The sequence below is a fragment of the Pelobates fuscus genome, chromosome 12 (assembly GCF_036172605.1).
Source record: "Pelobates fuscus isolate aPelFus1 chromosome 12, aPelFus1.pri, whole genome shotgun sequence".
Taxonomy (NCBI): Eukaryota; Metazoa; Chordata; class Amphibia; order Anura; family Pelobatidae; genus Pelobates; species Pelobates fuscus.
The window spans coordinates 67,154,850-67,169,957 of NC_086328.1; the positions used below are offsets into that span (position 1 = coordinate 67,154,850).

General features: G+C 39.5%; 1 protein-coding gene across 15 annotated transcripts in view; it reads left to right on the forward strand.

Moving 5' to 3' along the window:
* The window catches only part of NRXN2 (neurexin 2), a 973,084-nt gene that overhangs the window by 628,178 nt on the left and 329,798 nt on the right, over positions 1–15,108 (forward strand). For all 15 annotated transcript variants that reach the window (XM_063438522.1, XM_063438529.1, XM_063438527.1 and 12 more), the window contains one exon: positions 11,873–11,992. In XM_063438522.1, coding sequence (XP_063294592.1) covers positions 11,873–11,992 — 120 coding nt within the window. The remainder of the gene's footprint in view (positions 1–11,872; positions 11,993–15,108) is intronic.

Genomic DNA, 15,108 nt, shown 5'->3' on the forward strand with positions numbered 1-15,108 from the left:
GGACTGAATGTGGTGTGTATGGTGGAAGTAAATTAGAATGCGTGTAATGGATGTAGTGTTTGTGTGTATTAGACACTGTTTGTGCAGTGAATGCAGAGTGTGTGTTTGTGTAGCGGATGCAGTGTGTATAGTGAACATAGAGTGTGTTTGAGTAGTGGATGTAGTGTGTGTTTGTGTAGTGGATGTAGTGTTTGTATGTACTATATGAACTGTGTTTAGTGGATGCAGTGTCTGTAGTGGATGTAGTGTGTGTATTAGACGCAGTGTCTGTGTATAGTGAATGCAGAGTGTTTCAATTTATGGTGGATGTAGTGTGTGTACTGTGAATACAGGATGTTTGTGTAGTGGATGCTGTGTGTACAGTTAATGCAGAGTGTATGTTAGTGTAGTGAATGCAGAGTGTGTGTCAGTATAGTGAATCCAGAGTGTGTGCATAGTTTAGTGAATGCTGAGTGTGTGTTAGTGTGTAATAAATGCAGAGTGTGTGTTAGGGTGTAATAAATGCAGAGTGTGTGTTAGGGTGTAATAAATGCAGAGTGTGTGTTAGGGTGTAGTGAATGCAGAGTGTGTCAGTGTAATGAATGTAGTGTGTGTAAATTTGTAGTGAATGCAGAGTGTGTGTTAATGTGTAGCGGATGCAGAGTGTGTGTTAATGTGTAGCGGATGCAGAGTGTGTGTTAATGTGTAGCAGATGCAGAGTGTGTGTTAGTGTAGTGAATGCAGAGTGTTAATGTGTAGTGAATGCAGATAGTGTGTTAGTGTGTAGCGGATGCAGAGTGTGTGTTAGTGTAGTGAATGCAGAGTGTGTGTCAGTATAGTCGATGCAGTGAGTGTGTTAGTGTGTAGTGTATGCAGAGTGCATGTTGTATTAGTGAATGCAGTGTGTGTATTGTATTAGTGTATGCAGTGTGTGTGTGTTAGTGTATGCAGTGTGTGTGTGTTGTATTCGTGTATGCAGTGTGTGTTGTGTCAGTGTTTACAGAGTGTGTGTTGTGTCAGTGTATGCAGAGTGTGTGTTGTGTCAGTGTATGCAGAGTGTGTCTTGTGTCAGTGTATGCAGAGTGTGTGTTGTGTCAGTGTATGCAGAGTGTGTTGTATTAGTGTATGCAGTGTGTGTTGTGTTAGTGTATGCAGAGTGTGTGTTGTGTCAGTGTGTGCAGTGTGTGTGTTGTGTCAGTGTATGCAGTGTGTGTGTTGTGTCAGTGTATGCAGTGAGTGTGTGCAGGGCCGTCTTTAATAACGACTGGACCCGCTTGCTTGGGCCCCCTGGGCCCTGCCACCGTCGCCCCTCACTCCCTGGTATGCAATCACGGCATCCATCCCAATGCAGTGGCGGCATTAAATAGAATGAATTTTATTGGGACACCCAATTGCAAGATTGGACTAAAGGTAGAACCCCATCTGTCGTGCAACTCTAACAATGCTTTGACAGGTGGGTCTCTACCAATTTCCCATGCTTGCAGGGTTGTATTTAGCACTGTTTTGTGTGTTTGAATGTAAGCATGTGTTTGTATGAAGTATGTTTGTGTTAATGTGTTTGTATGTGGTACTGGAGTTTGAATGCAAGTGTGCATTTATGTGTAGTGTTTGTTTTTGAATGTAGGAGTGTGCTTGTATGTAGTGTTGAAGTTTGAATGGAGGGGTGTATTTGTATATAAAGCTGCGGCTCAGATGCACAGGTACATACTCTGACACACAAGCAGATACACAGATACATACACTGACTACATACAGATAAGCAGGCACATACACTGACAGACATACTGACACACACAGACACATACACTGGTAGACGTAATGACAGACACACACAGGCTTATATACAGACATACTGACAAACACACTGATCAACATACTGACACACATACACTGACAGAAATACTGACACCCACACACAGGCACATACACTGACCGAGATACTGACACACACACACACACACACACTGACAGACACACTGACACCCATATACACTGAGAAATACTGACACACATCCAGGCACATATACTGACACACACAGACACATACAGAGACTGACACATGCATGCACATGCACTGACAGACATACTGACACACACACATAGACATACTGACACACACACAAATATTTTGACACACAGACAGACCTACTGACACACACAGATATATTGACACACAGACACACAGACAAACAGACATACTGACACACAGACAAACAGACATATACAGACACACAGACAGATATATTGACACACAGACAAACAGACATACTGACACACAGACAAACAGACATACTGACACACAGACATACTGTCACACAGACAACCCACCCTCCAGTTTCCTACCTTTTGCTGGAGTGTGGATTCTATGGGGTCCAGTGTGGTGCCTGAGGATGATGGGAGTGAGGATCCCCCATCCTCACTCCCTCCCAGCCAGCTGCCGGAAAGCAAGGGGCCCGGTCGTGGGGGGGAAAGAGCGCCCGACCGGGCCCCTGCTGATACAAGCCCTCCGGGTGGCCCTAAGTGCATGGGCCACCCGGTGGGACTCAGAGGACGGGGGACATATTTTTTTTTTTTGTATCTAATTACATGTTTCTCCCCCCTCCCTGCTTACCTTGTCCAGGGAGGGGGAGATTCCATGATCCCTGGTGGTCCGGTGGGGGGCCCCCGGCTCCCCTTTACCGCAGAGGGGGCCCAGGCAGCACACAGCTTCTCTTCTCTCCTCTGTTCCAATAACTCTCGCGAGACCCGCGGAGCGTTGCCATGGCAACCGGGTCTCGCGAGAGATATTACAAGAGAGAAGAAGCTGTGTGCAGCCTGGGCCCCCTCTGCGGTAAAGGGGAGCCGGGGGCCCGCGGCTGCACACATAGATAGCGATATTCGCTATCTATGTGTGCAGGGAGGGAAAGTGGGGCCCAGGACTGCCAGAGCAGTCCGGGCCCCCCAGGGCCGCCGGGCCCGTGACAACCGTCATGGTTGTCACCCCCTGATGGCAGCCCTGTTGGCATGAACATAAAGCTCCAATGATGAGTAAAGTATAGGCATATTTTCACAGAGTAAACTGTTTCGGGCCACCTTTGCAAAAGTTTTGAATTATACTTAAATGTTAACCGGCATCAACTGCAAAGTAGAAAATACATCTACTTATGTTACTGCATTTAAATCCTGGTGTAAAGCCATGTCAGTGTGTGTGTCTGTATGTCAGTGTGTGTATGAGCCAGTGTGTGTATCTGTATGTCAGTGTGTGTATATGTGTCAGGGTGTGTGTATATGTGTCAGGTTGTGTGTGTGTATATATATATATATATATATATATATGTATATATATATATCAGATAAAATTTGTATCTTGTAATACCTTTTTTATTGGACTAACAGAATTTTTTAATGACAAGCTTTCGGGAGAACCTGCCTTTCTTAAGTCTTAAGCATTTCTGAGCAAGACGACACATAGAATTCAAAGCTGAGTTGTGATACAGGGGTTAAAGCAACATGAGTTCAGATAAGACTCAGGTTTGATAGAAAATAGACACCATTCTTGCAGAAGCTCGTGTATATCTTTCTGAAGATCAGAGTGAGGGGGATAGGAAAAAAAAAAACAATAAAAACAAACAAGCAGACAGTGCAGAAGATGGTACACGTCATACATACACACACACACACACACACACACACACACATATATATATATCTAAATGCAAACACATAAACACATAAATGCATAAACACATATACATACACATATACATATACATACATGCACATGAACTCATACACAAATATAAATGCACAGTCACATATATAAGCATACATGTACAAGAGTATGGGAAAGCATAGGTCTACACATAGTACTTCGTATATTGATAGAATAAACATATCGGAATGTGTTTTAAAATGTTGATACATATGACAGAACAGTAAGATAATGTAGGGGAGTGTTCATGTAAAGTGTTGGTAGTGGGACAGGAAACCCAAATCAATATTTAGTCCTCCATTCTTGCTGTTAAATAATTAGATCATTCTGGCTCCAAAAGTTTTTTCTTTCTTGGGTATTTTTAAACCCCCTTCCAGTAGTTTGATTTTTAGGTCCTTCATTGAGTGGCCAGGCTGGGTAAAGTGGTGTCCCACAGGAGTGCAGTACAATTCTTCTTTGTGGTGTTTAATGGAGTGTCTATGCATATTAATTCTGCCATTTAATTGCTGGATGGTTTCCCAATGTAGCATCATAGGTGCCATTTGGTGCATTGAATCATGTATTTTACATTGCTGGATGTGCAGGACTATGATCCTTTAATGCTGTCAGTTTTAGAATGCTGTAGAATTGTACTGCACTCCTGTGGGACACCACTTTACCCAGCCTGGCCACTCAATGAAGGACCTAAAAATCAAAGTACTGAAAGGGGGTTTTAAAAATACCCAAGAAAGAAAAACTTTTGAAGCCAGAATGATCTAATTGTTTAACAGCAGAAATCCAGTCAGTATCTGGTGTGACCACCATTTGCCTCATGCAGTGCAACACATCTCCTTCGCATAGAGTTTATCAGGTTGTTGATTGTGGCCTGTGGAATGTTGGTCCACTCCTCTTCAATGGCTGTGCGAAGTTTCTGGATATTGGCAGGACCTGGAACACCCTGTCGTACACACCGATCCAGAGCATCCCAAACATGCTCAATGGGTGACATGTCCAGTGAGTATGCTGGCCATGCAAGAACTGGGATGTTTTCAGCTTTCAGGAATTGTGTACAGATCCTTGCAACATGGTGCCATGCATTATCATGCTGCAACATGAGGTGATGATCGTGGATGAATAGCACAACAATGGGCCTCAGGATCTCGTCAAGGTATCTCTGTGCATTCAAAATGCCATCAATAAAATGCACCTGTGTTTGTTGTCCATAACATACGCCTGCCATACTATAACCCCACTGTCACCATGGGCCACTCGATCAATAATGGTGACATCAGCAAACCGCTAACCCACACTATGCCATACACACTATATGCCATCTGCCCTATGCAGTGAAAACCAGGATGCATCCGTGAAGAGAACACCTCTCCAAAGTTCCAGACGCCGTCGAAATGTGAGCATTTGCCCACTCAAGTCAGTTACGACGACGAACTGCAGTCAGGTCGAGACCCCGATGAGGACGACGAGCATGCAGATGAGCTTCCCTGAGGCGGTTTTTGACAGTTTGTACAGAAATACTTTGTTTATGCAAATCGATTGTTGTAGCAGAAGATGCTGTATGGGGAGGTCCTGGGCTTGTGTGATTACACGTGATCTGCGGTTGTAAGGCCAGTTGGATGTACTGCCAAATTCTCTGAAAAACCTTTGGAGACGGCTTATGGTAGAGAAATGAACATTCAATTTACGGGCAATAGCTCTGGTGGACATTCCTGAAGTCAGCATGCCAATTTCAAGCTCCCTCAAAACTTGCAACATCTTTGGCATTGTGCTGTGTGATAAAACTGCACATTTTAGAGTGGTCTTTTATTGTGGCCAGCCTAATGCACACCTGTGCAATAATCATGCTGTCCAATCAGCATCTTGATATGCCACACCTGTGAGGTGGATGGATTATCTCGGCAAAGGAGAAGTGCTGTTAGCATACTTTGTGTGCAGGAGGGTTGCTTGCTTGACTTTCTGCTGCTGTGACAGAGGCTGATGGTACCCAGTGTGGGGTCTGCAGCAGCTCACTCTTGTGCTTCTTTCCACCTTGCTGCCTGTGTGGCTGCCTCCCCTCCCTCCCTCATGGCACTCTCTGTGACAGGCTCTCACTTCCTTACAGCCTGCTGAGATTACAAGGGCTCAGTAGTGCTCTTAAAAAGCCCTTATTCAGCAGCACCCATCAGGTGGCCCTAAGTGCAAGGGCCCTCACAGTTGCCGCTGGCCCAATGCTTTCTTGTTACACCCTTGATTTATAGGCTTGAAACGTTTATTAATGTGAATGTAATTATACATACCTACAAACCGTCCCGATTCTGGTGGGACAGTCACAATTTACAGGTCCTGTCCCATTGTCCCACCATATTTCCCTGGTGTCTCACTTTTGGAGAACTGTCCCCAGGAAGGATGGTGCTAATCAGTGCTCCATGCACGGTCGGCCCTCAGTACTCCCTGCTTCGGGTGAAACAGTACTCCATGCATGTTCCATGCAAAATGATGTTTGACACTTTGGAGTCAAGAAAGTATGTTTTCCCACAAACATAGATGTATGAAAGTGCTGGACTCAAATCTTTTTACGATCCAAATAACTATGTAACTATAAATGTATCTAGCAATGTTTTTGAGCCTGTAGCATAGTGCATTAATGTGCATGTTTTTGCCTTGCAATGAAAGTGCTATAATCTCTTGTAAATTAGTTTGTAGTAAGTCCTGCTAAATGGTCTATCTAATGTTCTGCATTTCACAGCTCATTAACACAAAATAAAGAAAATGTAAAGGTTAACGTGTTAAGGGAAGTATGTATGTGGCATGAGATATCACCTGTTTTTTTGCGATTTCATACTATCACCTTGGTAGTCTAAGTCTAAAATTACTAAATATATGCCATAAATGTAACTGAGAAATTACACAAGCATGTTTATTATGATAAAAAATGTAGATGGCTCAAAACACATTTGTACAGCTTAAAATATATAAACCCATTGGCTAACAAGCAAATACGGAAACACAATTAATGATCATTTAAACTTGTAGCTTTGTATCGGAAAAAAAATACTTACAGTTCTCAAAGCCTGGTGGCTAGATTTTTTGCACTGACTCGTGCACTAAAACAAGTATGGTTATTGACATATACATTTTAAACTTTACTCTTTCTAGTAAATATATGAGGGGTTATTTGTTAAACTGAGAATTGACCAGAAACAATCAATATTCAAGGTCAAATTACACATTTATTTCCAGTTCAGTTATTTTGACAAAAATGTATCATTCATTGTTTAACTCTCCACAATGGACAGGTTAGTGAATTCCCCAAGTGTAGTAGAGCTACCTTCAATACGGATACTGTACAGATAATAACAAATATAACACTATCATTGGAATTAAAATAATAATTTACAAAGCTGCTTGCTACTCAGATTTATATCCATCAGCCGAAATAGAACAAGCAGATGGTAGACCATTATTGGATCACTAGATCTCTCTAACTGCTACAAAACTACACAGCAAAGATGGCTAACCTTTGGAACTCATTGTATTTTGACTACATTTTCACTATGCTCAACTACTTATTCAGATGCCACTCATGTAGAGATGCCACTATTTTTTCATTGACTATTTATTATTTCCACTCTTCCTGAATAATTGCTCATTTTGTATCCCGTTTTATAACTCAAATTTGGAATAGAGGACAAGATAATATAGGCTGCACAATTGGTGCACATCCTTCCCCACTGGTTAGACATCAAAGGAAAAAATAAGTACCTTTTTACTATTAGTATGTAATAATGAATGTGTTCATTGAACTACTATTTACTAAATCCATCAATGCTTTATATATACAGTTAGGTCCATAGATATTGTGACATCGACACATTTCTAATCTTTTTTGGCTTTTTGGCTCTATATACCAACACAATTGATTTGAAATGAAATGAACAAGATATGCTTTAACTGCAGACTTTCAGCTTTAATTTGAGCGTATTTACATCCAAATCAGGTGAACGGTATAGAAATTACAACAGTTTGTATATGTGCCTCCCACTTTTCAGGGGGCCAAAATTAATGGGACAATTGGCTGCTCAGCTGTTCCATGGCAAGGTGTGTGTTATTCTCTCATTATCACATTTACAAGGAGCAGATAAAAGGTCCAGAGTTCATTTCAAGTGTGCTATTTGCATTTGGAATATGTTGCTGTCAACTCTCAATATGAGATCCAAAGAGCTGTCACTATCAGTGAAGCAAGCCATCATTAGGCTGAATATACAAAACAAGCCCATCAGAGAGATAGCAAAAACATTAGGTGTGGCCAAATCAACTGTTTAGAAAATCATTAAAAAGAAAGAACGCACCAGTGAACTCAGCAACACCAAAAGACCCGGAAGACCACGGAAAACAACTGTGGTGGATGACCGAATAATTATTTCCCTGGTGAAGAAAACCACCACAACAGTTGGCCAGATCAAGAACACTCTCCAAAAGATAGGTGTATGTGTGTCAAAGTCAACAATCAAGAGACGACTTCACCAGAGTGAATACAGAGGGTTCACCACAAGATGTAAACCATTGGTGAGCCTCAAAAACAGGAAGGCCAAATTAGAGTTTGCCAAACAACATCTAAAAAAGCATTCACAGTTCTGGAACAACATCCTATGGACAGATGATATCAAGATCAACTTGTACCAGAGTGATGGGAAGAGAAGAGTATGGAGAAGGAAAGGAACTGCTCATGATCCAAAGCATACCACCTCATCAGTGAAGCATGGTGGTGGTAGTGTCATGGTGTATGCATGTATGGCTGCCAATGGAACTGGTTCTCTTGTATTTATTGATGATGTAACTGCTGACAAAAGCAGCAGGATGAATTCTGAAGTGTTTCGGGCAATATTATCTGCTCATATTCAGCCAAATGCTTCATAACTCATTGGACGGCGCTTCACAGTGCAGATGGACAATGACCCGAAGCATACTGCAAAAGCAACCAAAGAGTTTTTTTAAGGGAAGGAAGTGGAATGTTATGCAATGGCCAAGTCAATCACCTGACCTGAATCCGATTGAGCATGCATTTCACTTGATGAAGACAAAACTGAACGGAAAATGCCCCAAGAACAAGTAGGAACTGAAGACAGTTGCAGTAGAGGCCTGGCAGAGCATCACCAGGGATGAAACCCAGCGTCTGGTGATGTCTATGCGTTCCAGACTTCAGGCTGTAATTGACTGCAAAGGATTTGCAACCATGTATTCAAAAGTGAAAGTTTGATTTATGACTGTTAATCTGTCCCATTACTTTTGGTCCCTTAAAAAGTGGGAGGCACATATATAAACTGTTGTAATTCCTACACCGTTCACCTGATTTGGATGTAAATACCCTCAAATTAAATCTGAAAGTCTGCAGTTAAAGCACATCTTGTTCATTTCATTTTAAATCTATTGTGTTGGTGTATAGAGCCAAAAAGATTAGAATTGTGTCGATGTCACAATATTTATGGACCTGACTGTATATGCACTGATATCGAGGATGTATATACAGAAAGGAAATTGGAATGTCATTCAGACGTGATAAGTGTGGGCAGAAGTTAATAATCAGGACAGAATGAGTACCAGAAGGCCAAATAGGAGATGTGGAGAACAACTACAATTACCTGGGGGTACCACAAATGGCAACCATGGAGAAGATGAAAATTGGATACCAACATCCAAGTACCTCCAAAGAGTCAGACAGGTCCTTAAGTGTAAACTCATGGCAAGTCAAGATCCAAGCATTTAACACAAATGTCATACTAGTCATCAGGTACCCAGCTGTAATAATTACAATAATGCAATCATAACCAAGAGAAGAGTTAATCACTGTGGATGTCAAAACCTGGAAACTACTCACTATGAATGGAGGATTCCATCTGAAATCCAGCACCCAGAGACTATACACCAGCCGAAAGGAACGAGGTCAAGGACTGATGAGTGTCAAGGCCACAGTCCTGGATGAAATACAGAAAATCCACAAGTACATCATAAAGATGGTGCCCAAATATGAACTGCTAAGGGAATGTCTGAGACAACAGATAGAGGATGCAAAAAAGGAGGAGGTTCCATGGCAATTCAAACCTCTCAATGGGTTGTACCACCAGCAGATAGTGGATGTGGCTCAAATTACAAAATCCTACCAGTGGTTGGAAAATACAGGACTGAAGGACAGAACTGAGGTACTAATCCTAGCACTACAGGAAAAAGCACAGGCACTCAGCACCAGCTCAATAGAAGCAGGGATCTACCACATGAGGCAAGACCCAAGGTGCAGACTGTGCAAAGAGATCTCTCAGACAATCCAGCACTTGTGTCCTCTGCACTGGAAATTTTGTTTACATGAGTCTTCTTTTATTCTTTTGAACTACTCTATCCATCTCTGCTGTATTGTAAAGAGGACATCCTGGCCTTTCCAGTTATATGCTGGGATGCTGGGAACGTCCTTTTCCTTTTCATCAAAAATGTATGGCATATTGGAAGACATTTATTTCCTTGATTCCCAGGAGGTTAAAATTCAGTGTAGTAGTACATATACTGCAGAGTTAGCTTTTTCACAGAAAGCTATGATGAAGTTGTTACGGGAATTGGGAACATGCATATTGTTCATGTGCCATACAATTGTTTATTATGGCCATGGGAATCTAGGTTTGCAACTGTAGTGATGTTTTCAAAATGGTAACTTGGAGAAGGAAGACAAGGAAATGGGCCATCTTGCACTTAGCAAATATGTTTTAATGGCAAAATATTTTTGTGCATTTCCTTAGCACCAGGAGGAAATTAACCTGGATTTTTTTTATACGTAAAGTAAAGTTTCAGAACAATAGGAAGATATATAAAAACTACTGTGATTAGAAAAGTAGGTTAAACATAAAAAGCTTTGCACTCACAAAATAGGATATCCCTGCTGGCTGAACCGGTTTCCATGGTAATTGCACCACTTTCCTAAGCAATACACTTTTCTAAATCTCTGTTTCAGATTTGTATAATACATATGTACATGTCATGATCATATTCATTTCTATAAATATCTCATTCATTTCAGAGTGCGGATGATGATTTTCAGATTTTTTTTCACAAAAGTGTAATTCATCTAGCATTCAAAGGGAATTTAAGGTGACAAATGAAATATAAGGCAAAATAGCTGTACTAAAAAAATGTCTCCAGTTAAAGCTTTAAAAATTGTCTATAACCCGTGTTAGCCTTTTCCATGTGATACTCCATTTTCTTTTATATTTCTATTAAAGATTTAGCGATTTACATCATAATCTAGATTATTTCAGGCACAGCCAGGCAAACATGTAAATGAGGAGGATAAATAGAAACATTGTTTAATTTCTTCTCTTCTCTGTATGCTTTCTCTATGCTGATTGCCAGGTGCAATCACCTGGCAATCTCTCTGGCACAGCCCTTATTTCTCATTCTTTCTTCTTCTGTTATACTTTAAGGGTGTTTGAGGGATTCCCTTATAGGGTTGCTGCCCATTTGTTATTTAGCGCTTACTCTATTTTCCGGTTTTTCTCTACCTTTCTAAGGACTGTCTCCTAGCACTCACTAGTCCACTCCTCTCCTAACCTTCTTACTAGCAGACAAAAGGTCCTGTCATACAGTCTGGGACAGAGAAAATGCATATGTATTGAGAGTGTAGAAAAAAGGAAACATGCCACAATGTTAGTGAGACTTAAGCAGAAAGAGCATTTGCAAAGTGCACAAAGTCAGTTTTACCTTAACTAATTTCAATGTCAGCCAGTCCACACCATCTTTGTTCACCTACATCCCTCAATTTCCATACTTAAGCAAGAGCATGTGAAGTGTAGTTTTAAAAAAAAAAAAATAGGCCTGGAGCTGCAGCTCCGTCAGCCCCTATGTTAATCCGGCCCTGCAGGTAGCTAAGATGGATGCACTCGGTTACAAGGTAGTGTACATTTGTAAACATTTTTAAATTGTATTTATTTTTATTTTTTTACACCTCAAAAATATATATTTGTTAAATGTAGAGAAAAATAAACAAAAAAAAAATAATGAGATTTTCTAACTGTGTTCTATTTTTACTGTGTATATTCGTCAAAAAAAGGAGACACCACTCTCTAATCATATAATAATGCTGACAAGCATACTCGGTGAGAGAGAAGACAAAATATTGCAAATGATGAATGACAAAACAGAGAATACCCACAATTATATTTCACTAAAAATGCTGTCACTTATTCTTAGGTCCCAGCACCACATGCTCAGAGGAATCTTGTGGAAATCTTGGAGTTTGTCTCCAGCAGTGGGACGGTTTTACATGTGACTGCACGATGACCTCGTACGGTGGACCCGTCTGCAATGATCGTAAGTGAAATGCAGAGACATTAGTCTTTATACTCGTTAAAGCAATCACTTCACATTACCTTCATAAGTCTATAACACATTCATACATTCTGTAATGTATTTGTCTCCCTCCTTACATAAAATGAAAGAAACACCTTAACATTTAAATCGACAGTTCATATTTGTGCACAGCAAATTACACATAACTTCTTATTTTTAAATTAACTGCTTTTATATTACTGACTCCTTTCACTATCTACCAGTTAAAAGACAGCTGTCACTACCAGACTATGTTTAATACAATAATTATTTTATCAAGTTGTGAAAGTAAATTGATTTTTAAAAATGAAGTATATTTGAAAAGACTAGGAAAATCCATCCCTAACTTTAGTATATGACTGAAGTACCTTCATCTATATACATGCACCTACAGTCAGACAGTGTTTAAAAGCCAACAGTTAGTCACAATAGTACTCCCTGAATCTGCACAGGGAGTGAAGAAGGAAGACCAAAGAGACTATCTGTTGGCTTACAAACACTATCTGACCCAAGGTGTATGAACATGGCCGAATGGTCATGTAATATCCTAAAGCTAGGTATGAGTTTGTCTTATATTGTTTTTCATATACTTCTTTAAAAATAAAAAAAAATAAACCTATTTCCTTAAACTTAATGAAAGGATTATTACATTTATTACATAAAAAAAATGTTTTGAGGTGACAGTTGTCTTTTACTACTCTAACAGTTAGAATATTAAAGGGTAATTGTCTGTCTCCATGGACAGAACATAATGTATACAACATACTTCACATTGAAATTAATAGACAATCCTTACATATGCTATATCTCTCAATGGAATTTTATAACTTTCGCTAGAACACACAGTTGTAGATGGTTCGCTCATTCTTATAGAGATTTTTTTTTTTTTTTTTACAGCTAGAGGTCTGAAAACTTAAAACACAGTATTGAAGCCATATATATATATATATATATATATATATATATATATATATATATATATATCCATGTGCGGCAAGTTAATTGCAGGGTTCTGTTGTACAAACATTCAATACATACAAGCCGAAAACAAAACCCCAAATTAACTTAAACCAGCTATTATATAAAAAAAATACAACCAAAATGATTTTATTTCTTGATTAATTGCTGATGATGCCTTAAAGGTACTTTATCAGAGACGTTCATTCTTCTAAAATATAATTCAATAGTTGGAGTTCTACGGAAGAGAACCCTACATTCTCTGTTCTAATTTCACATTTAAAACATTTTGTTCCTGTCTAGCTCTAATGAAAAACTATGTTGATCTACTTGCCTTATAGGTCAATCCCTTTCCAGTCTATCCCACAATTTACAAAATGCTTTGCTCAGACCAGTTATTTGTAAACCAACAACATTCGTCCCCCATTCGGCTGTGCTTATATTCACAAGCTAATTCTTAGTTTTAGTACATTTTCAGTGATATTACTGAGTAGCAAACAGGACATCTAAAGAATTAAAGTGAGAGGGTGAAACTGTGATCCCAATTCACAGATGTTCCCAATCCCTTGGATCCAAGATAATTATTGGTAGATATGCGATATAAATGATGAAAATCTCTGGGCAAGCTGTTGTTTAAAGTTCTAAAGTATGATGTTTATAAAAGAAAATTCTAATTAATGCAAGAAAAGAAATAGAATAGACTGACTTAATTTAATATTGTTTAAGGCTACATTATCATTATGTTAAAACATTTCTCATAACACTATGAAGGCATTGTACAAGGATGCAGATGCTATACAATGGTAGCTGCATACAAATAAGTAAATATAATAGGGATGTACTAAACCTTGTTATGGGAGAAAAAGCTCAATAGCCTGACATGAATGAAAATTCTTAAAGTATAGACATGTGATAATATACACACAATGAGGCTTCTTTCCAGGGTCAAACCCAGTATTAAACCAAATTCATTAAGTGTAGCACAGGCTGGCAGCAATTTCACAAATTATAATCACTATATTATTAATAAAGAAAAAAGAGAACAATAGTAAAATTCAAAATTACCTAAGTATAGTGTATAAAAGAAAGAACATGCACAAGAGCAAGAGAAGATGGTAGTGATGGCAGAAATTTCGCTGAGGGATCAGCCTTCTCGTTTTCCTTTACCTTCTTGAAACATTACCCAGTAATGATCTGAGTACCTAAGGCAGTGGTAGAAACAATTAACACTCTAAATGCTGTTGACTACAGCTCCCATAATGCTCTTAATAGTAGCATAATAAACCATCAGGGGAGATGTAGTCCACGACATCTAGAGTGCTGAAGGTTGCGTACCTTGGCCTAAGATGACTTGAAGGTCTATTAAAGGGGCAGTCTGTGCACCATAAGTACTTTTTCGAGTAGTTATATAGCTATTAGGCTGCATGCTCTATCCCCTAGTTTTGTGTCAAACTGTCTTTGTGCAGTTTGATAACCTACGGGTCCCTTATTTATCCATAGCTTGGTCCTATGCTTATCTATTGCTACTGCAGAAATTCTATTTTTACATTAGCTACATCAATTTCATACATATTTAGATTACATTGACTTGCTGCACATGGGGACAACTTGTTTCAGTAAAGCTGCTTAAAAATGTCTTTACCCAGAAACTTTGGATGATGCCTTATAGCACCGTAACCACTACAATTATATGTATTAGTTATGGAAGTTATGGTTATTGTGGTTATGGTACTTAGACTGCCCTTTTAAATATATTTATTGCTTATTATGTTTTTGAAGTTTCCACCGAACTAAAGGTAAGGCAGTCCATGCATAATATGCATGAGGATCATGGGGCAATCAAATATGTACCATCTTGCTATCCCTGTTAAGGGGTCTTTACTTCACAGCAAGTAGCAGAGACTGTCAACTGGCAGGTTGCAGTATCTGGACTGGAAATGACAACAAAGGTAGGCATGTGTCCCTCTTCTACAGAGAACTGGTTGACTTCAGAAAGGTACTACCTCCACTGCCACGTGAAATCAAAGTTTAGACACTTGTTAAATGCAAGTCCAAGAAATGTTGTTGAAAGGGCTTTAAAGTCATGTGTGACCTTTTACGTAGAGTCTCAATAGAAAACACAGTAATATGTATTAAGGTGA